Consider the following 23,815-nt stretch of genomic DNA (forward strand, 5'->3'; position numbering starts at 1 on the left):
CATTGTGTTATTGCAGTCAAGGGGGCCTCTAATGGTAGCCCTGTTCATCCTGCACCATTTGCATTTATAACCAGTGTCCTCTTGAGGGCGCCATTACTTTTTACTTATAATGTTATCTCTGTCCATTTGATAATAAACTCTTGAATCATGAATCTTGTTTCTTTCCGCCACTGAGTTCAAGTTTTTTCATAGTTGTGTGAAGAATTAGGGCTTTTGTGTTTGTCTGTAATTTTTGTCCAGATCAGCTTCTTATTACTGAAGGTGGGGGAGTCAACTCACATTACTTAACTCAGAATCCAATTTAACATTTTTATATAATTTGTTATTTTTATGGATACTGAGAAGTTACTGGGAGCCTTTAGGGTGCACCAAACCAGTCAACGCACAAGGCAGCTATTGTGTAGAGGGCTCATCCAAAGTCAAGTGCATTGTATTTGTATATACAAGTTTATTTTATTGATTGACTAAACAAAACAATCTAAATGCAAACAGAAGATCTCAAATATTGAATAAAATTTTAAATAGAATTAATAATTAAAATCCCTTCAGGCCAACACAGCCCCTCACATCCCTCTATTAGTTACAATTCATTTTATACCATTCAAAATAATCTACAAAATGATTTACCTGCCCCCAAAAAAACAGAACACATTTATATTAAATTATATTGTACAATTTTACATGAACACAAGTTTTGTGTTAATATGTTATTTGAATTGATTTGACGATTAAAAAACGAACATTTCTTATCAAGACATAGCGAAGACGGAAGTCCTGGTCAGTGACTCCTCTTGCTCTTCTCCTCCTCCTCCTGCTCCTCCTCCTCCACATCCTCCTGCGTACCGCTCTCTGTAGGAGGCGGCGCTGCGTTGAAATCAGGGCGTATCCTCCGTTGGGGAATCAGGAAGTACGCTCACGTTAGTAGGAAACCCCTCCTGTTGCTAAGTTTACTTTAGTTTACTGACCACAGCTTGCTGGTGACCGGCCCCTTGTCCATCTGCTGCCCGCCTCAAGCATCACCTCCGCCCGCTTCCCGGCTCCCGGCTCCCCGCTGTCCTGCCCTTCAATGGCTCATCCAACCGCCGCCACACGTAAGTTTCCCATCTTGTCAACTTTTATTCTCAATGGACGGGGGAGTGATGCGTGGCCACTGCGCGTTTTAGAGTCGTTGTCATTGCGGGTTCTTCTCACCTCGTAACGCAGCAAAGTTGGCTCCCGCAACAAAATAAACACGCAACGTAGCAAGTGGCTAGTTCAGCTAATGCTTGAGCTGGAGGCTGCAGACACGCTGTTTGACAGCTACACGTCAACACACCGCGTTCACCCATGTGGAGAGATGGAGGAGCACACTTTGCTAAAATCATTTAAAGTTATAGCTTCAACATATCACTGCCAACATATCACTGCATATATTGTGCTACATCTTTTTAAAAGTGATATATTATTAAAAAAGTTAAGTGATGCATCTATGAAACATGTACAGTTTGTAGGATGTTAAAGTTTATTAATGAAGGTCAGTCCATCCTAGTGATTCTTGCAAAGTTAAAGTCTTCAACTTAAAGGTCCAGTGTGTCGAATGTAGTGACACCTAGTGGTGAAGTTGCAGGTGGCAGCTGAACAACCCCTCATCTCACCCTCCCCTTACAAACATGAGAGAGAAATCTTTAGTTGTTGATAAAAACTCAAAGGGTTTATTTTGTCCAGTCTGAGCTACTGTAAAAAACATGGTGGCCTTTGTAGAGAGGAACCACTTTTTATATAAATATGAAGTATTATGAAGTAAATATTAAGAGCCCATTCTAGGGTAAAGAAAACAACAATTCATACAATTCAGACGATCAACCACTAGAGAAAACATCACTAGGATTATTTTATATTAAATTTCTGCCGAAAGATTCCTCTCCCCTAAATCTTACACACGGGACCTTTAAGGGTTTCTATTAGCTCATTACTATTTATATTTAGACTAAGTGCAGAAGCCAGAGTAGGAAATAGTGTCTCATCACCTGCTTCCATTTTCCATGGAGAAGTGGAAAAGTGAAGAGGTGAAAAACTTCCGTTCTAGTATTAAGTAAAACCAAAATAAATCTTTTATTAATGTACATATTGGAATAAAGTCTTTGCACAGAAACCATCCTCAAATATCCAGTCGTTCATTGACAGCAAAAGATGTCTCATTAGTAACAACTGTTTTTTTTTTACACATCGTGTTGAAGCCCCTTTCTAAAAGCCTCTTGTGGTGCTATTCAAACTACTCTGACCACTAAAGCAGACGACCACTCACTGTGTGTCTGCTTCAGCCAGTGTTCTCTTTCGGTTCCAGCCAGTGCTTCTTTGGTTTTTCTTCCTAACCTTTAAAATGACCGGCCTGTTCCTGTTTTCCACGGAGAGTCCACAGGAGTATGTCCTTCGATAAAGGCCAAGGCCGAATCTTCATGCTAATTCAATGAGACCCAGTCATCCAGTGCGCCGGTTGGGAAACTGGAATATGCTCATGATATGTTAGTGTGTCTGTGTGTGTGTGTGTGTGTCTGTATTTGGACTATAAAAGTGTCTTCACAACTTCATGTAAAGCTGTAATTTAGGATTCATTTAGGGTCACAAGATAAATTTGGAGGAGTAACAAGATTATTAGAAGCATAGGAGAGGTCATAACAAATCTGTTGTGTTTCATCCATTCATTGATTTCTCTGGCCTTTAACTCCCTTCTCTAAAATAATTGTGAATTAAAATGTCTTATCTCACGACTGCAAATGAGAAGCAGCCGCACTGAGTGACTAGAGAGAGGATGAGGCTTTGCCGTGACAGGGCTGTCTCTGGTAATCTGAAACCACATGTGCACTGGCTCTTAGATTTGCTTCCCTAGCTGCACATGATTTCCTCAAGAGCAAGAGGAAATGCCACAGTAAGACCGAGTCTTTACTAAACTCTATTATTGCCTGCAGAGCTGGAGACCACAGAACATCGTCCTAATGTGCTGTGGTCACATGAGAAAGCGTTGGTGGTTTGTTTACTGTGATTCTCTCTCAACAGTTCAGAGCTTTTAATTGACTCACTGCAGGTTTTTAACGATGCCAAGAAAAGAAGGATTTGAGGTGTGGAGGCCCTGATGGCTTTTTTAAATCTTCTGAGATAAATGAATAAAACTCGATGATATGAATAGGACCAGATAATGTTAATGAACATGTCCTAAGAAAAGTGGTGTTGTGGTAGGAGCTCGACAGATATGATTTTTTTGTGGCCGATACCAACATTAGGTGATTTTGATGTTGTTATCAAACCCTTACGACAAATTAATGTAATTGAGGCTTGATATTTTACAGTTAGAACATCAAGTTGAAGTACAACTTAAAATATAGAAGTGCATTTAGACAATAAACAATGGTTTTACGTCAAATGTGCCTGATTATAACAGTTCATATCATTCGCTTTAAAAATATGACAACTTGCAGCTTTTTTGATGTTAGTAGAACACAACAGATATGGATATTTAGAGGCTGATACCAATACAATATTCAGGGTAATATTTAATCCATAAATGAGAAGGAAACAGGAAAACAACCAAATATATAGAGCTGGAGTGATGCATTCACATTTGTTAAGGTTCACGGCAGCTCGGCTAAGAATTCTGTCACTTCTTCTTGCATCTGTTTCTGATTTTTCGTTTTAAAAGATGTCAGCCAGGCTGTCTGCCAATAAACGTCTCACAGAGTCGCTTCTGGAAACTAAAATAAATCTGAATAAGGTTCATTTGGTTTTGTAAACACGCTGCGTGCTTCCTTATGCCATGTTGTCTGCTGATGTCAGCGGGAAGAAACATCAACTTCCTCTTTTCTGAAACGCTTTGTGGAGTTGTGCAGCGAGAGCAGGAACGTCACAAAGTGTGATTCATATAGATTCCAGCACACAAAGGCATCGTTAAACTTTGCCTCTAATAGTAGCTTAAATCGTTTCCTATTCAAACCGTGGATGTTTAAGAAAGGGGATCAGAAAAGAAGAAGAGAGGAAGAATACACTGGTTGAATCTAAAACACTTTACAGAGCTAAACTGTCTCTCACTTCAGTATTTCAGGGTTATTTCTTTCAGGTATTTCCAAACATAAATCTCCTCCTTTGTGCAGAGATTGATTTTACATCATCCTGTGAAAGAGGCGATCGTGGCAGACGTCGATAACCTTCAGGCGGACAACTTCTCACAAGCTGATTCCCGATAAAACTGCAGGAAATTAAACCAGCGGAACTGTAGCGCTGACCTATTCATCTGCAGCCTGCGAAGAATGTTTCCCTCTATGGATTTGAGAGTGTTGACAGAAATACCTTTTGGAGGATATCACTCATCAAAGTGAAAGTTAGAGCACATTCCGATGTAGTCGCCCTCATATTGAGGTTTGCTGTGTCCAGGGGAATATGATATTTATCTGCTGTGATTCTCGGGAACAGCAGTTGCTCACTGTAACACAACAAGCTCTCCTTGTAGCCAGGGGCAGTTTGACCCAGTCAGCGTTTGTTTGGCTTTCACCCAAATCCTAACTAACTTGGTGTCACTGAGACCTTTTGTGTAAAATGTTTTTCTCAGGCCCAGAATCTCTTCTCACATTCTCATCTCATCCCAAGAATAAACACAGTCGCTTCTTCAGCCTATTTCTGGTGGATATCGGGAACTCATCAGCAGTGTCAATATGACACCGAAGTATATTTAACAAAGACGAGTAGCCCCCCGGTGTTGTGATAACACATCCAGCATCACAAGGACTCTGAGTCATTGCACATACATCAGCTGATAAGTTATTTAGTGACAGTATAGTTGTCATTTGTTCAGCTCATAAACTATAAATGAACACTGAGCAGAAATAGAGCTAAAATATCAGTATAGGCCATGAATCCTGTCTCCTCTATGTTATTGGATGGGAAATAGACCAAACTATAAATATATAGATACTGTCCTGCTTGTATGCATCAAGGTCAGAAAAAAGCATTTGTGTACTTACACTTTAAGTGTCAGCTGAGTTACCATTATTTGATCTATGAAAACCTCCATATCTTGTCTAAATACATCTAGTATGAGTCAGTTTATATTTTAGACTTGTTCGGTCAAAACAAGACATTTTTAACTTGTAAGTATGATGAGCATCTTCATAGTATTTCTTTTAGATTTAATCTATTCTACAATCATTTGTAATTGTTAGATTTCATATTTGTATGGAGCTTCATTTCACAGTGTCTCTTCTCCTTTGAGTTCATGCAGCATGATAATATGATTCACATAATTACTGTGTGAATCCACATCTTTATTTTTGGCTGTCGCTCTGTGGACTTCCATCATGGCACAATGCTCTGGTTGCTAAGCGGTTTGTGACTCAACTCCAAATCCTCCTCGAGGAGTCTGTTCAACCAATTTTCCACTCTAGTGGTTTTTTATTTATTTAATGGTTTTAATACAATCCTCACTTTCCACTACGACTCCTTCTGAACCACGTTGAGAGGGCATGGGACTGTGCCAGGACCGGCCAATCACAGCGGCCTCCTCGAGATATAAGCAAATGGAAACGCACAACATTCGGTCACAGCGCGGTCAGTGAGCGGACAATGGTCTGTAACAGTGTGTTCAGTCTGATGCACGAGGGAAGTCAAACAAAGGACTGGCAAAAATGCCTGTGTGCATCAGGAGGCACATGGTTAGCTACACAGAGGCATGCCTGTACACGCAGCACATTTCACAATGAGATGAAGATATCGTTTTATTTGATAGGATTTAGATTTTTCAGAATGGGTCTATACTTCTTTTGGTTTCTCACCGACACACACACACACACAGACTCGATCAGGAAAGAGGACAAAGGCCCTTCTGTGTGTTGTACTGGAATGCCTTACATGCTGCTCCAACAGCAGGAGTCAGATCCCTCCTATAGCCGACCACAGGGCGCCATCTACACTTTGAACCTTGACCTTTATCAGTTTCAAGATGGCTTGACCGAAATCTAACATGAGAGCAGTCGGTTGTCAGGAAAGTCATGAGTCTCAGGCATTGTTTGACAAGCCTTCCTAAGTGCAATATTTCCCCCTAATGGGTCCAAAGTCCGATGTGTAGGTCGTAGGCATGTGGGTGTGGAAGCAGAAGAATTGTGAGTTTGTAGTTAAGTTTATGATCCATGTGTTCCTTTTTGCTGCAATTACATAATAAATCCTGAGATAGGACCAAAGGGTTTATGTCTTGTACACATCAATGCTCTTCATCTGCAGCTTTTCAAGCAAATAAACTCAAAATCTAAACCAATCAAACCTGCCCCCTTCCAATTCCTGTCATCGCCCTTTTCCTAGGTAGTGAGACAGAATACAGAGGAAACGGATCTGTTTGTTTGTAAAGTGACACCAACGCTGCCATCTTGTGCATCGTCTTTGAACATAGTTTGGAACCAGAGTTTATCCAAATATTTAACATCTTTGAGCAAGATGTTTCAGCTTCAATTTTTGGGAGTTGGCATGTTGTCCATCTTTATCGAGAGTCTATGGTGTAGGTTTTTGTGTAGCCATCCATGTTGGTGCAAATTAATATCTCAATTATGAATTCCAAATACCAAACCACTGACTTTACACAAGGTTTTTTTACCTGACCAAAACACCCGTTGCTATTATAACAACATGACGTGACAAATATAATCTCCATCGTTCGGAAACCAGCAAAGACACTTGGGACTTTGTGTTGTTTGCTGGGTGTAGGCTTATAAATGTTAATTGCACATCAGCAGCAGGGCTGTTGCACTAACTGACCTCTAATGTATTTTAATGGAAGAGTCATTACAGGAAGGAAAACACTGGACTGCTCCATCGGTTAAAGCACACGTGTCATGTCCTTTTCAACAGCCTTTACTCTACAGATACAGTACGCCTTCATTCTGCCTCTTCTGTGGAACGAAGTCACAACAGGTTTGCGTCAGATGGAGCCGCTACAGAGCAGAGACGGCAGCAGACTCGATTGATCCACGACGGGGACATGAAAGCTCAGTCGTGTTGCAGCTGATAGAATTTAAATCCTCTCAGCTGCTCATCACCGGCCTCGGGAGGATCCTCAGTGTCGGTGTCGATATCAAGTTACCATCAAGGGCGTTGTAATGACAATGTGTTGTTTGATTCTCTAAAGCCTGTGCACCCTGTTGCAACAAATATACATTTAAAAAGAAAATCTCTTTCATTTTGCCAGCGGATCAAACCATAGCGAGTGGAGACGGTGGAGGAGGAGGGGGCGGCAAACCAGACTACATCGCCTTCGTCCTGGTGCCCGTGTTCTTCCTCCTGGGCCTGTTGGGGGTAGTGATCTGCCACGTGCTGAAGAGGAAAGGCTACCGCTGCACCACCGAGGCCCCGGAGGACGACGACGTCTTTGAGGAAAAGGATCCGGAAATGGGTGAAGGTAAAGAAATACATACCCAGTACCAAATACCACAAATCTGGTATAATTTCAAGCTCTTGGAAATACGTCTAGTTTTAGTTTTTTACTTTTATCTACATTATCACTCACACTATTTTCAAGTTAAACATTAACCTCGGCTAAATTATTTCTGTCACACAGTGATGCTGCCGCTTTTCAGGTCAGTCGGAAAGAAACAAATGCAGAAGAAGGGATTTCTTATGCAACAATTGCCAAATTAGTCATCGGTGTGCAGGAGGTTTTCCATTTCCTTGTCGTGTGACTTAAAAAAAATTTGAATTAGACACATTGGTTATTTTGCTTGCCCTCCATTAATACAGGCTGGTACTACATTCCTGACTCTAATAACTTTGGTATGTGCCACTACGTACTGTAGGTGCGGGCAGATGATCACGATAATAATAATAGACCGGTGTGATGTGGCTGGCAACTTTCTTTGCTATAAACCTGTTGACATTTTTATTTTCCTGTGCATAAACAACAAGGTTAAAATGCAAAATTACTACATAGCTCAGGGCTTACTGAAGGAATACATGTGTATATTATGCATCGCTGAATAAGAAGTGGTCTTCAGTGTTTTGCACTGATGAATGAATCTTCAGCAAACACCCTGAGCTCAGAAACAGTTGACGCTGTATTGAAAGTCTTCACACCATAAGCTCTCATTTTACTGCTCTTATCTTATCAATAGTCTTATAATGACGGAAGGACAATGTCCTTTTCTTTAAGGAGTGGAGAAATATAGAAACCACCAAGAAGAGGTTTGGCATCACTCATTTTCTGACTTAATAGGGGTGTGTTAAGTGAGGTGAAGCAAAACAAGGCCTGTTTGATTTCCCGGGGCTTCACGTCAGATAATGCCTTATTGTTATGACATTTGTGCACATGAAGAGTTTTCTGGCCTCGGAGATAAATAGTTGACCTGACTGACAAATGAGACCCAGATTTCCCCTTTATTTTACAATACAGTACATGATAAGACTCTGTCATCACTCCTTACGAGAAAACTCCTGGCATCCCCAGTTTGCCCTGGGGTATTTCATGGGCATGAGAGGTGTTCTGGAGAGTAGGAACTGTTAACATGTTGCTTAACATAGTGAGGTGGCTAGAAAAATGGTGGAGAACAAAATGCAGGAAAAAGTAGAATAGTTATTCGTTTCTGGCCTTTCAGACAAATATTTAGACTGACCCCGGTTTAGTCTTCCCTTTTCTGCACCGGTCACATCTGTCATGACTGCAGCGCTCTCTTCTCTTCTTTAAAATACTTGTGTGCAGACAAGGAGCTCCTGGCATCACTGGTCGGCCCTGGGGTATTTCACTGGTAAAAACTGTTTACACTACGCTGTCAGGATCAACAAGAGAACCTGGTGTCCGCTTCTCTCACTTACCTGTTATCATGCAGCTGACCTCTCGACAATTTTCCTTCCGGAATATAAAGTCCTTGTTAAGTGGAGAACAGCAGGTATTGAAACCGACAGGACGTAAATCTGCTTTCTAAGTTTGAGAGCTAGCAGCAGCAGCTCTCTGTGTTTGGCCTTTTGTCAAACAGCCCTACCTTCTCTTCCTCATACAGCGAAACAAAAGAGTAAGGGGATAAAAAGCTTTTTCCATCCACGTTCAGTTCATCCAGTCGTCTCTTGTTTGTTAATGAACAGGTTTCCTCTTGCATTGCTTTGTCTTTTGGCTCTCGTCTCCTATGACATCCACTGCTTGTGAGGTTTATACGTTGCGGGCAGCTTCTATAGGTCACTGTGATTCACAGTAATCCAACGCGGCATGTCAGAGGATTTCCACAAGTTGTGGAAAAAGTATTATGTTTCGGGGAAATGAGGAAAAATTGAGGAAGCTATCAACAGGAAGCTCTGGGAAGTGCCTCCTTGGGGGTGTGTGTACTGCCTGGAAGAGCTGGTTTGAGTCAGTGATTGCACATTCTTATGGATTAGAGCTTGGTCTCAAGCCAAACTTAAACATTCCAGTGGTTTTCACTCAATACATTGATGCTGTTAGTCTCACAGTGTTTTGGTGATGAAAACGGATGAATTAACAGAAAACGTGGACCCTTGTTTCTGTTGACAACACTACAACTGCACTTATCAATCATTTTTGTATGAACAATCGACACATTGACAGGAAATTGTCACCCATTTTTTTTTTTTTCAGCCTTTTACTTGATTCTTTCTCACAGCTCTCCTGTATTTCGGTTCTCATCATAGCAGGCAGCCATCTTTGTTTGAAAAGCTCTGCACCAAGCAGCAGACACACAAAGTTGGCATCCAGCTGTCAACACAACAGTTAAAGAGACAGATATTTCCCCCAGGAGCAGGTAGAGAACAAAACGGAGCAACAGGTAGAGCGTTGCTTCATATCTGCACAAATTGGAAGATAGTTCGCTCACATTTTATCAACTTTATTATTCAATAAACATGACAGTGTTGTGTTTACGCCTTGTTACACTGCCCCCAAGTGGCCAAAAATTCAATCAAAGCAGCTTTGCAAAACTTTAATCTCTCTAAAAGGAAAAAACAGTCACACAAAACGCTGCATTTAGTGAATGTGCCGGTTCCAATTATAACTAATTAATTGCATTTCTGCTCCAGTTAGACAATAAAACCCTCGGGAGTCATGTCATCAAGTTCTAATATTAATAAGAGCTTAAGTCCTGACTGACGGCTGTTTTGTTTTGCATTTACAAGGGAACAGGCCCCTGGTGGTTAAAGTCCTCAGGCCAAACCTGAGAAGTGTTTTTAAACATCCTGTTTATTTAAACTCAAACGTTTGCTCGACCTTTTCTTGGGAGTTTTTGTCTGTCATGTTAATTAATATGTCTTTGTGAAGCTGAAGCTCAATCAAAGCTGCTTGATGATATTAGGGTTTCACTGCCTATTGCTCATGTACTAACGCCAGTGCTTCCTGTTGTGTTTTTTTTTTCCCAGAGATGAACGACACCCTCAGTGAAAATAATGACACAGTCGGACAGATTGTTCATTACATCATGAAAAACGAAGGTATGTGATGATGACAGCGCCCGAAAAGCCTCCTCCATGTTTGTGGACAGGACTTAAGCTTGTGCGTATATATGTAAATAGTTATTAACCAAAGGGGCCGCATTAAGTTTGAGTTATTATAAGGTTACGTTTAGGTAATTTGTTATCATAGATGTTTGTAAAAAGATACAGATATACGTATTTACTCACAGACCATAGCAGTGGAGTTTTTAGCAAACAAGAGGAACAGTAGGACTTGTCTGATGTGAGAGGAGGAGGAGGAGGAGGAGGAGGAGGAGGAGGAGAGAGACGTCCGAGTTCTGGTTGTGTTGCAGCCGGAGAATCTGGACAGAGTGTTGGGATTTTAAGTGCACACACATACAGATCAAACATTTTGTACTCAACAACTTTCACTTCATCAAACAGCGCATACATCACACAACGCCAGGAGATGAAGGGAAAATAAAATAAAAAGGAGAGGGAGAGAAGTAATACGATTATACTGCCGAGCAGAATGTTTATTGTGTAACAACACAACCTAATAGTAGGTCTTTCCAAGTGTTTATGGTTACAGTTATCATCATGCTTTTCCCCAGCTTTTGAACCATCCACAATTGGTAATATATAAACTGGTAATGAATGACAGTGTAGTAAAAAGAGTTGTCAAAGTACAACAAGGGTGAAGCTATAATTGTGTAAGAATACCGCATGTTGATAAACATTTAAAAGTCGTATGGTTTAAATGATAAGTGGATGAACTTCAGCAGTTATTCTTGCAGCTCTATAAAGCAGAATCTGTCTTACCGGATTCCTTCATATCTTATCTAAAAGACTTCACCTATGATGGCAGATGAATGCAGCATTGTCCTGTCTCAGTCACTGCTCGTCACCACTGTGTTCAAGATTGATTTTTCTCCCCCCCTCCTCCTCCTCCTCATCCAGATTCTAGCTGTGAGCTGAGTCATCGCCTCCTTCTCTTCCAACTGTAGTATTTGTAAACTTGGGAGTCCGTTAACTGTGAGTCACCCTCACGTCGTCAGTTTGGAGACGTGGACACGTGGTTCAGGGACTCGAACCATGGAAATATTCAGTATTTTACGGTTGTGACAGTAAAAATATGTTTGTTTTTTTCCCGCTACGGCTTTAAACAGGTATCAGGTATCTGTTAAAAAAGAAACTGCCTGATTAAATAAAGATTAAATAAAAAAACGAACATTACTTTGTGGTTTAGATGCTGAAGAAGTCCATAATTAACTGAGAAAGAATTTCTATCTGAGCTTTTATTGAAGAGATATTAGCATCTACTGTTGATGTCAAGTAAAGAAATTCCAAACTTTATCCCCTACTCGATTAGAAGTGAAACTTTTGTCAGACTTTGTTTGGTCTGACAAATGTTCCGTCAGGTTTGTCACGTTCCCCCTGAGGTGGTTGTGTACAGTAGCTTCACTTCAGTGCCGTTTTTAATTGTGTTAATTGTGTTAATTAAAATTGTGTTGCCATCTTCTTATAAGCGATCTGCTTTTGAAGTCACTGGAGCGTTCTCCTCGTTAATTCCCAACGCTGCTGTTATCTCCCTGTTTCTCTCTCTCCCCCTTTCACGTCTGAATGAGTGTGTAACTCCCCCTCTCTCTCGCTCTCTCTCTCCCCCATTTTCCAGCAAACTCGGACGCCCTGAAAGCCATGGTTCGTGATAACAGTATTGATTCTGACGGGTAAGTGTCTCACTCAAAAACATCAGAATTCTCCAAATCCATCTGTTTTTAAAGACTTAATTCATCTCTCTGAAAAATGGGTAAACACTAGCGCTGTTAACCGTATCAACCACCAGGTGGCACCATAGGCCTCCTGGTCAGCCTGAAGTGAGAGCAGTTGAGAAAGGATGAGTGGACAGGCAGAGAAAGACAACCAGGTCATGTCTCTCTTCTGAAACGCTTCCAGATTGGCAGGGGCCTGAACGAGAGCAAGCAGTAGTGGGGACAGTTCCCAAAGTGTGGCTGTGGCCCACAACGCTGTATCCAGGGGTTATTAAAGCACACTGAGCCCAGTTGTAAAGAGTAGATATTTACAATCTAGAGCTTTAAAGTGCAGAAGCCTCCATGAAAATAAGTCTTTTATAAGGGTAAACTACTAGTATTTCCTGATTTTGGGCTTCATATCACTTATTGATTATTGGTCAGACAAAATAAGTTATCTGGAAACATCACCTTGAATTTCAGGAGTCATTTTTTTCTTATTATACTATAATAAGATGAAATCAGAATAGTATTATAAGTAATTCATACATTAACTGATAACAAAATAACTTTCAACCACTTAACAAACGCCATGAAAGATTTTTGTTAAATCAGATTGCCCATAAGTGAAGCTGTATTCTCTCAAATGACCAGCAGATGGCGACTCCAGAAGTCTATGAGAAACCCTCACTTTGATTTGTAACGTCTCTAAGGACTTTATGATCTGAATCTATAGTTTCAAGTCTTCTTCAATTCATCACGATGTTAATTTAGTAAGTTACGGTCCCATTTAGAGTCAAACAGATGATAAAGCAGCGTGCATTGGGGTGTGGAATCCTTGTGATGGCTAGTACCGTCCAATGGGTGAAGGTGTAAGTGGGAGTGCAGTGTCCTTGAGCTTTGATTCTGCCCAAATATAAATATCAGAAGTGAAATGTTCTGTTTTGAAAGTGCAAACCATGACAGCGAGCAGCTTAATATTATGGTTAAATTACACTAACCAGCTCTAGATAAAATTGATAGGGCCTGAAAACGTTTTTCTCTGGAGCATGCTTCATACTGTCATCTCAAACCAAAGGCTGTGACGCCGCCTCATCAGAACAGCAGCCGATGGTTCGAGCAGAGATCAGACGTCTTCACGTTTCATCCCAGCGTTCCCTCCCTGCTCAGTAAATGAGCGAGTGTAGTGCTGAGATAAGAGCTGACAGCGAGTTGGGTAGATAGACGGATAGAAGGAGGAGGGGGAGATGCTCGCGCCAGTGGAGGAGCCTTAAGTAAATCGAGTTAGAGGAGTATGTTTTCCTCTCTCTCTCCCCCTGTCATCTTTCTTGTCCCGCTGCATATTGTTCTCGGAGGAGAGGAGGGAGATAAAGGACGGGGAGATGTTCTCTTTTGTTGAGGCAGGAGCTGTGTTGATAAATGGCAGCAGCAGCGTTGCCTCGGCGAGGATTAGGTGCTGAGGTATTCTGCTCAGTCTCATCAGGTGTCCTGGAAAGAGAAAATAAAAAATCTGCAATCGCACACATTTTCCTTGGCGTCACTTCCCTGCATCTTCTTCTGTGCTCTCTCCAGATTTCTTTTCACACATATCTCCACTCCAGTGTTTTGTCTTTTTTCCTCCCGTTTCTTATTTCTGTCCAGATTTCTCTCTGTGTCGCTCCCTCTCCCTGTCGCCCCCGTTCATATCGGTCTCTGTTTTTTCTCTGGGCCAGGTTGGGCAGCCGGCCAGTGGATCACTTAGAAATGGAGGAATGGTGGGAAGAGGGGGTTTCACCTGGGGTAATTTACGGGACACTTAAGGGGGGAAAAAGGAGGGAGAAGAGAAGAAGGAGAATGAGCGAGGGATGGAGAGAGGCTAGAGGGAGGAGAGAGCGACTGTAGTGTGGCCAGGCCTCGCTATCTGCCTCTCCAGACTCACTACTTCACTTCCCCCTCCGCTCACTGCTGCTCACCCCATCACTGCTCCACCTCCCCGCCATCCCTCGCTCCCCTGTCGTCTCTCCACAACATGCTCCGTTCACATCAGCGCCTCCCTTCAATCATTTTCCTTCCTCTCCTGGGTCAAACTCCCGTTTCCTACCTCTGCTCCTTGGGGAGCCTCACGATGCATATGTGCCTCATGAATAGGTTTTGTGCCTGTTTGATTAAAAAACAATGCACTTGCTCATGCACGTACTTATACACGCACTGTCTTCTGGTGTCTACCTCACATTATCAGTTTCATGGCCACAAACTTCTCTATTTCTATATCACATCTACGCAAATGTCGTTATGAAAAAGTCGGATGTTCGCAAACCTGCCACTAGGCTGCTCTGATAGTGTGACGTCACTGCGGCTGCACTAACACTCGTTGACGTCAAGTCAAAGTTTATTCAAATAGAGCATTTAAAACCACATCAGTCGACCAACGTGCCGAAACGGGCTTAAAATATGAAACTAAAAGAATATTTTAGTTTGAATTTGGACAAAACAACAAGCGATAAAATGCAATTTGTTGCGAAATCGAACTTTAAACAATTACTCACATGTCAGAGTAGGTTGGCAGTTTGTTTTACTGACTAACTTCTTGCCAGTTTCAACATGACCGTGTCCCAATGGACGAAGTCAGGTTCCTAAGGAACGATAAGCTCTGACCTCCGCCCAATCAAACACCTCATTGTCAGTCCTCGATGACCTCACCGCTCAGGACCCGCCCACCTCGCTGTGACGAACCTAACGACCTCGCTGTGAAGTTCAGTTCTGAATCATTTCTTCCAGTTTCCCTGTCACAACACACACAGTGAGCGTTCATCTCAGCCTGGTCGGTGAAAACCTAAAGCATCGCATCTCATTATTTTACTTCCTGTCCCCTGTGCTTCATGTGCACGTGTTGTTGTCAGTGAGCAGAGCTGCTGTTGATTCTGCCTTTGTGTGTAAACAATGTGAAGAGCTGCTCTCCAGGGTCATAAACATGCAAACGCTACCGCTCCACTCAAAAACATATGTGAGAGAGAGAGAGAGAGAGAGGGAGGGAGGGAGAGAGAGCAAACAGACGGGCGAGCGAGCCTCCATTAGTGTCTGTTAACACACATCTAATGTAAATACAGTACGAGTGGAGGGAAAACACCATCTACTGCTGTATCTCCTATACAGTTCTCCACATGTCACCTGACCTCCCTTCTATAGAGAATATTACTTTGATTATTATCACATTAAACATCATTTCCAGTGGATTTGATGGTATTTGCTCTGGTGTGCCTGGTGTGTGGTGACATAAATGAAACTCTGCAGCCTGAATTCTCTGTGAAATGCAAATGTGTTTGACTTGCTGTAGGTCAGTTTGGGAAAGGTCTCACTTCTCAAGGCCAATCCTTAAAAGTTGTGTTTATTTTGATTTAATTGTACGAAACTACAACAGTTGCTGATTAACTACAATGCCCGTCTCATTGATAATCATTACAGAAGGTTTTTAAAAATCACTAACTTCTTCTTCTTCTTCTTCCTCTTCTCCCTCAGTCCTCCTCTCACTCCGACCTCCCCCGGCACCCCGACCCCCCCCTTGACTCCCATCTCACCCGGGGCGCCCCCTGGAGCCGCCAAGCACACCTGCAACCACCTGCACACCATCGGGGGCCCCGGTGGCCTCAAGAACACCTGCTCGCGCTGCAGCCAGAAGAAGTGGCCGCTGCTCAGGAAGGTGTCGGCGCGCAAGTCGGAGCACCGCCGCAGCCAGCATGGAGAGGTCACGGTCCTGGCCGTGGGCAGGTGGGTGTCTATGTGGGAAGAATAAAAAGGAGGGTTTACGGCCGTGTTTAATCTCCAGGATTCCCGGGAATCACAACACACAGGGTGGTTTAATTAGCAGAGGTAAATTACAACTCACACAGTTCGCCCCGGAGCCAGATCCGACACAAATAACAAGTAATTGCCGGTGAAAAAAAAAAAGAAAACCCCCACACTTAATAAAGTAGATTGAGTTTTCGGTGCACGTTGACATCAGACCAGCCACCTGGAAAACGACATGGCTGGGCAGTCAGGGAGAAGCCTGGGAAAAGAACACCCTGGAGCTGCCCGGCTCAGTGTGGAGCTTCTCCGGTTGACCTGTGTTGTGTTGCCGCGACCTCTGTTAAAAACACACCACACTGGACAGACAGAGGCGGTGGAGGAGAAGCCGGTGATATCTCACAGCTTTCTGCCTCAGTGCTGCTGCTTGTCTGGAGTCTGTTTGAACTCACGTCAACAGACACCTAGTCAGTGTGCGTTTGTCTTTTTCTTTCATCACAGATTGTGTGCAGCTGCAGGAATTGACAATGCAAAATGATGTTAATCAGTTCTTAACCACTTCATCACAGAACTTCAGGAGAGTCAGTCTGGAAAACTGAATTTAAAATTGCGATCACACAGTGAAAAGAATTCGGCCAAATGGGTTCATTAAGCTCATTTAGCACTGTCCAGTGATTGGACAGTGCTATGTAAGCTGAACATGCAGGCGTGAAAACCAGTGACAATGGAAACTTTACATTGCTTTCCAGTGGTTTAAGTCAAAAACTCCACACTGGGAATCAAACCCTCGCAGTTTGATACTGCTCCAAATCCACCACAGCTCACGTCGCCTTTGCCCTGGATGTTTAAAGTAATGAGGCAATTTTATAGTCCCCAGTGAAAATCGAGGCAGCGTGGCCCCCCCGTCGTCCAGAGAGGAATCCTCCTCCTCATCCTTAATGTCCCTGTGCGTGCTGATTGGGATTCAGAGAGGCCGCTTTTCATTTGCACGCCCAGATGAATGGCTGTGCACGGAGAGGGTCGGCACCAACTGGATAGGAATATTCATTTTGCTGATTTAATTAAGGTTTTAGAGGGAGTGTGTGTGTGTGAGGGTTGTGAGAGGTGGTTGAGAGACACACACACACACACACAGACACACACACACACACACACACTCTGTTCCTCCTGTCGAGGCTGAAGCAGATGTCAGCTGCGGCACAAATGAGAATAACTGATACTCTCTGGGTTGATGTTCAGAAACATGGGCTTAGCCGTGATGTTATAATTGAAGGACTCTTTTCCAAGGCTTGTTTTATGTTGCTTATGCCTTTTTAAATGTACTATTGACACAGTGAAAGAACCAAGAGCAAAGTTCCATTTTATTTTGACCTAGAAAAAACATATTTTTTAAAAGTTTGCTTGAAAATTCAGCCCTGTAAACTGTGCCGTGTGTGTTTTTGTGTCTTTCAGCCACTGGTGTGTCCTCGCATTCCAGCAGAGTGTTGTTTTAATGAGCTGACTTTGCTCTGTAGGAGACTTCCTTCCTCATTTGTGGCCCAAACAACACCCATGAACAACATATTCATTTCCCCCTCATTTCCAGGTTCCGGGTGACAAAGTGTGAAAGAGCAACCAGGGAGAGGCGGACTCTGTTGATATCAGACTCCAATGGGAGTGTCCCCACGTCCCCCACGTCCCCCACAGAGGTGGAGCCCAAGAGCCGGAGGACGTCCGAGTCCCAGCAGGTCTGTGTCCTGGAAACTCGCAGTCATCTCGTTCTCTTGTCGTCATTGTCCCTCGCCCATTAACACCCTGTGTGTCAACAAGCAGTGTTTACGTATTCAAGATAATTTATGTGTGTGAGTGGAGGCGCCGCGGTGGGTCTGTGATTTTTGTTATTAATGATGCGCATGTTCACAGCAACTGGCGACATTAACCCCCCCCGATTAATAGTTTCCCTCTAGTAGAGTAAGAGCTGTTCTGAAAGCAAGTGGTGGCCCGACACACACACACACACACACACACTAACACACACACACAGAGGTCGCTCTTTGACAGTGATAGAACATTCCGATGTGTTTCCACAGATGAAGAAATGTTTAATTTTTCACAGACAAACCACATTTTCTGTAAAAAGATAGAAACGGTGAACAAAAGTGAAGAACGGCTTCATGGACATTGTTGTCAGCGACCTCCCAGTCAACAAGTTGTTTATTATCATTGGATTGAGGTTAATTTGAGTTCAACAGAACAAGTTTAATGAGTAATTAAACATCCATAATAAAGAGCAGCAGCCTTCAGCGCTTCATCTTTCAGTTTGCATCTCTGCCTGATGAGATTGTGACGCTGCGGGTGATGACGAGCCCCCACTCGTCTTCTCCTCCTGTGTGTCGTCTATTGTTTGTTTGTTTGTTTGACAACAAACTGTGAGAAACCTCAGAGAACAAGCAGAGGAAACTGACACTGCTGCTATAAAGGGAGTCCTGTGGGATCCAGCTCTAATTCGGCCTATATACTCGTCACGTGTAACACTTGTGCATCTAGTGAACCATCAGGGGGGGGACGGGTGGAAAGTTATGAGTGCGTTTTACCCTTTGTTGTGAAAGTTGTGGCGTAAAGCAGTATAAACACAAACCTTGGTCCTGAAATCTAATTGCATCTATTCATTCTATTGATTTTCTAACTATGTCGGGTAAGAAACAACTCTCATATATGTGACGTAATACATTGAAACTTAAAGACGCATTTCCCAACATCCTTGTTGTACTATACAACAAGAAATCCTCTGAGTTCTGTTCCAGTTTTTGATTTATTTTTTTTATCTGAAAATCCCTGAGCAGACTCGAGAAGGCTGTTCTCTGTAATGTGAGAGTTTTAGAGTCTTTGGGACAAACCTGTTTCAAACCAAATTTGTTTTAGGGAGAGACGTTAAACTCGTATTTCATGGATCCATTTAAACCTGGTGTCATTTCAGTGCTGTTGACTCGTAGCTTTTCGTGTATTGACCGCGTGAGGAGGACAAAATGTCTCCCGTCCCAGAAAATAAACAAACCCTTTAGTGTGGAGGACTGGTCAGGCTGAACACAGACCCTTGATTAATGATTCTCTTATTTCTCCACCACCAGGGACAGACAGACAACACGGACACTGAGAAATGATAGAAGAAAGAAAGTCCAGGTAACCTGCCTCATATATTTAACCTCCTTCATCCCTGTCTCCATTTCTGTGTCTAACATGATTTACGTTCCAACTCCGCAGCTTTCTCCAGGAACGAGAGAGGCAGCATCTGGACACTTTATATAAAAACCCAAAACGAGAACATCCAAACATCCGCTCAGGAGGAACGTGAAGCACCGGAGTCGAACCGAGGATCGATCCCTCCATCGCTCCACAGGGAGAGAGAAACGCCGCTGCCGATGAAAACGAAGGAGGAATTTACAAGTAGAAGGGTGGAGAGGTGCGTGTGCTCACGATGCACTCCATTTCCTCCGTTTCAAGAATACCACAGCAGTGCCTTGCTCAAAGGAACCCTGAACCGGGCCTCTCCCAGCAAACTAATCAACCGAACTGCCTGTGTGTCCGTGATGCAGTGTGTGTTATTTGCATGTTGTCAAGCAGTTCATTTGTGAAGCGACACGCTCAGGAACCGGGGCGCCGCCCGGCTGAGGTAAAGCAAGTCATTCCAGGAAGATCAACCTGATGCGGATGAGCCGGGAACAAAAAACACGGGAACGTTAGCATCATCGATAGGTGGAGCGCAACGGTAATCACATCCTGTAACATCGTAAACATGAAGACGTTGAAGTGTCCCCCCCCCCCCCGTCTTCTGCGTCCTGACCCCGTGGTTCCATCTTCCAATCTGACCTTGAATGAAGAGGAAACTACATTTTCATCAGACACTGAACAATTTCCATCAACAGGTAGAAGTGACATTAGCCTCTTTAGCTACTTAAACTGCCAGCTGCTAACTTTGTGCTAGCCATGTGCTTAACAGTTAGCTTTAGCACAGAAGTCTTGAAATTACGATCGGAGCTGTGAACCAAAATGAAAAACTGTTGTTGAACGAAATGTCGACCAAAAGAAAAGACACCAAAACGCTTCGTAGAGCTACTTTATTGACCCCCGTGTTCTTTTACATGATCATGTGACAAGATGCTAATATAGGAATATTTTTACAGCTTTAATTTGTACTATTAAACATTTAATTTTATTTGTTTGCGTGCTATGACAAAAACATAATTTATAGAGGTGTAACATTACATAGTTTATTTGTCGGACTTTAAAAACACATTGCTAGTTAAAGTCGATGGAAGGAAAAACAACAACAATTCTAACCAAACAAACCCGAAAGCTTTTAATTCTTCACTTTTATCTGAAGTCTTGTTCCTTTTCGGCTCCGCTCTCGTGTTCACGCAGAATAAATCCTAAATCTGTCGAAGCCAAACAAAGCTACTTATTTTAACTCTAAGCCTGGATTCATCGGATTTTACCGTGAGCTGCCTTTTTTTGTTGTTGTTATAGGAGTCGTCATAGTAGGAAGAGGTCACGAGCAGATTGTGTACAAATGAGCTAATCCGTCGCAGATTATCTCTCCGTTGTTCTGCCGGGATGTGATCCTCCCTTTTCTTCTTCCGATGGAAAGAGCCTCTCAGTTCTCAGCGTGAGTCTAATTGCAATGCGCTGCTGCTCGATGAGCGTTTACAGTATCGAGAACCCGTTTGTTGTGGAGAGCGGAAGAAACGTTTTTTAAGTCACTTTCATGTTGAATGTTACCTCCAGAAATACGTGTGGTGTGACTCTAGATATGTGTGTGTGTTTGTGTTTGTGTTTGTGTGTGTTTGTGTCTTACATGTGACCTTGAACTTGACCCTCGGTCCGAAAGGTCACAGTAATGAGGGTAAGATCCAAAGATAGAAATGGTGGAAATACTTAAATGAATCAATCATTCCAAATTTCAACGAGAAAATGACGATCAGAATGTAACAGTGAGCTCTCGGCCTCATCAGTTAAGTTGAATATTTATTTTCTTTATGCTCAACTTCTCTTTTTGTTCAACAAAGAGTGCACAGGATCCAAATGTAGTTTTTACTAACGCCTTGAGTTTGAAAAGTCTACCTCTTTTGTCCCTGTGTGGAGAGTAAACTGTGGGAGCAGGAGCAGGATCAAGTATTAGATTTATCATAAAGTGTCTCCAGCAAATTTACACATAAAATATTAGTTGACAAGTCACAAGCCGGGTCTTTCTCCGCCCGGACTGTGTGACGACGCACACGAAACACAAAGCTTTTGATTGTTTGAGTTTTTTTTTTGTCCCAATTCTTAATTAATTTCATGGTCCTTTTTTAAAAACCAAGTAAATCGTTGTGAACCTTATTAAACGTGTTTGTGAATGTCATTTCATTTTTTTTAAATTTCATTGGAAAACATACGTTTTTGTTTTGGGACTGTTTTTTATTTTTATTGTTGTATAATGATATAAATAAAGCAAATAAAGACGACTAATACAAATCGGACCATAAATAATTGTTCACTTGTTAAACACTGGTAAAATATCACCGCTCTATTGTTTCAGCTCCTTCTTCCTTCATCTCTTGTCAATTTCTGGGACCTCAGGGTTTCTGCAGGATTTTTAAAACACCAATTTAAATCAATAGTGTGAATTTTAGGCCTTTTTAAGTCTTCAATGTGTTTAAATATGTTGTTATAGGTCTCTGACTTTAGTTTGCGAGATAAAGTGGTGTTTCCGGGGTTATTCTGTACTTGGCTACTTCACCTTATCTTCAATTATGAAGAATATAAGTACTTCTTGGACTCCTATAGTCTTTCAAATCTGATGTATTTGACATACATGGATGTTAAATTTCATTCGATTTATGTAACCCCTCCTCTGAATGTTCTGGACAACAACAGGAAAATAACCTGTTGCGTTCTTTAAATGTGAAAGACAAACTCTGGAAAATGTCCGGACCCACTTTTCAGTTCATTTCCCAGAGTTCATTCCACTGATCTGCAGTTAACTCCTCTCCCTCCTCCCTCGTGTCACCCGACCATCCGTCTTCATGTCGTATTCTTCCTCATTTCCTTCCTTTCTCTCGCCCCCCCCCCCCCCCTGCAGTAATGAAAAGATGATTCGTCTCCTTCATCTCGAGGAGGTGGCGCGATGACCTCTATCCCCCGTCGTATTATTTCCAGCTAATGGAGACGGAGAGGTTTGTTTTTTGAGGCGACTCCTTGTGTCCTCCTAACAATCCGAGTCTTATCAGGATTACACGGGCGAGGACGAATCGCTTCTTTCCCTCACGGATCCAACGATTCTGACCACAACAAGACTAAAGAAGGAAATCAGTTAATTCCGATGATGGCTTCATTAAATAGTTACCAGGCCGATCTGTTCTGAGGGACATCGGGGGGGGGGGTCTCAGAGGGACACGTGGTCCTCGCTGGCGGGAGGATTGATTCTCCGAGTGTTGACAGGGACCAGGAACATTTCCATGCTGTCGGCACACAGGGCGTCGGCACCGCCCCACCCATCGCTGAAGGCTCAAAGCAAACCTGCCTTCTATAAACACACACTCACACACACACACAGACACACACAGGATGGCTTCAGGATATAAAACCTGTCGGAGCGGTGCGGTCGACGGTGCAGGACGTTAATAAGCAGCACAAGGACCTGGTGCAAATATTGACTCCCCTGTAAACTGTTCTTCTAACCGGGGACACAAATATAAAGCTAATTTAGTTTTTCCCTTTCTCACACCAGATTAAAGCAGCTAAAAACCCCTCAAGGACATTAGGTATGCACACAAGGACGGTATAGATAACAATAAAGCTCGGTTCTGTCTCTTTTGCCCGACTTTCATGTGCAGTAAATTTATCTCAGCCACTGAATTATTAAGGCCTCCAGGCGACAGGATTCCCAGGCCGATGCCAGGCTAAGTGCCCCACATCTTATCTCCGTCTGCCTCCTCCACCAGCTGAGAGGACGGAGCGGTAACTCTGGATGGAGGGAATTCTTTCTCTTTCCTTTTTATTTTTAGCAAAACCTCCGGGACCACGGGGAGGAGGACGAGTCGATGTTCGACACGTCTGAGCCACATCGGAGCTGTAGACACGGTGACCTTCTGAAGCGCAGGTTGTTTATAAAGATGGATGGAGCGCCTCGGCTTCCTCTCACTCTCCAGAAATGAAACAAAACAATCCACTAACACACATCGCCATTTGGAGTGTGTTTCCTTTCAATTGTCAGCATTGTTGTTTTCTTTACCCTAGAATGATCCTTCAGGTCCTTTAGGTGTAGCCTAGTGTTTTAGGTTATTGGCCGAACTTAACCAAAATATGAAAATGACCCTTTGACCTTTCATTGTTGATGCCGCTGCCCCATGAGGCGTTCGAATCCCGGATATTTTGGCTTCAGGCGTCGTCTGTGGTCACGACCAGAGTTAAACATTAGATGATTTCCAGGGATGTTGGTTGGATTACAGAATGGAAGTCTATTTTCAGACTCTTAATGTTGAATGTCCACACCGATTAACAGACTTTCAGGTAAAGGTCAAATCAACAAACAATAGAAGGTGGATGACTCTGACAGGAACTGGGAAATCCACTTTTTACTGGAACTGCCTCCAGAAAGAAAAAAAAATGACACGTTAACGATCGGGAATCTGTAGAATAATCCCTCCTCTTTAAATAAGTCCAACCTGTTCCTCTGAGACAAGTGTGTTTGTGTGTGTATGTGTGTGTGTGGGGAGGGGGGGGAACAATTAAGTGTGACATCATTAACTCCAACAAAAGCCTTGAGAAAAACAAACATGTTAACTGAGAGCGCGCACACACACACACACACACACACACACCTTGGGGACTCTCTAAAGCAAGCTGCCTAATGGACCTAATAAAAACAGCACAGAGGAATCTGTCACAGAAGT

The 23,815-nt window shown here is 42.8% G+C and overlaps 1 protein-coding gene across 1 annotated transcript; it reads left to right on the forward strand.

Moving 5' to 3' along the window:
* The first annotated feature begins 781 nt into the window (after window positions 1–781).
* On the forward strand, window positions 782–21,385 carry rell1 (RELT like 1). Its single transcript, XM_062383794.1, has 8 exons — window positions 782–1,091; window positions 7,199–7,408; window positions 10,360–10,431; window positions 12,068–12,122; window positions 15,639–15,887; window positions 17,491–17,632; window positions 19,013–19,064; window positions 19,146–21,385. The coding sequence occupies exons 1-7, from the start codon at window positions 1,067–1,069 to the stop codon at window positions 19,043–19,045; spliced, it is 786 nt and encodes a 261-aa protein (XP_062239778.1). The 5' UTR covers window positions 782–1,066; the 3' UTR covers window positions 19,046–19,064; window positions 19,146–21,385.
* Window positions 21,386–23,815: the final 2,430 nt, after the last annotated feature.

The sequence above is a fragment of the Platichthys flesus genome, chromosome 24, assembly GCF_949316205.1.
Source record: "Platichthys flesus chromosome 24, fPlaFle2.1, whole genome shotgun sequence".
Taxonomy (NCBI): domain Eukaryota; kingdom Metazoa; phylum Chordata; class Actinopteri; order Pleuronectiformes; family Pleuronectidae; genus Platichthys; species Platichthys flesus.

Excerpts from the sequence above, each read along its gene's own strand:
- rell1 (XM_062383794.1), top strand. The coding sequence starts at position 1,067 with ATGGCTCATCCAACCGCCGCCACAC. Across the intron at positions 7,409-10,359 it reads GGATCCGGAAATGGGTGAAG|AGATGAACGACACCCTCAGT; the intron begins GTAAAGAAATAC and ends TTTTTTTCCCAG. Across the intron at positions 17,633-19,012 it reads GGACGTCCGAGTCCCAGCAG|GGACAGACAGACAACACGGA; the intron begins GTCTGTGTCCTG and ends CTCCACCACCAG.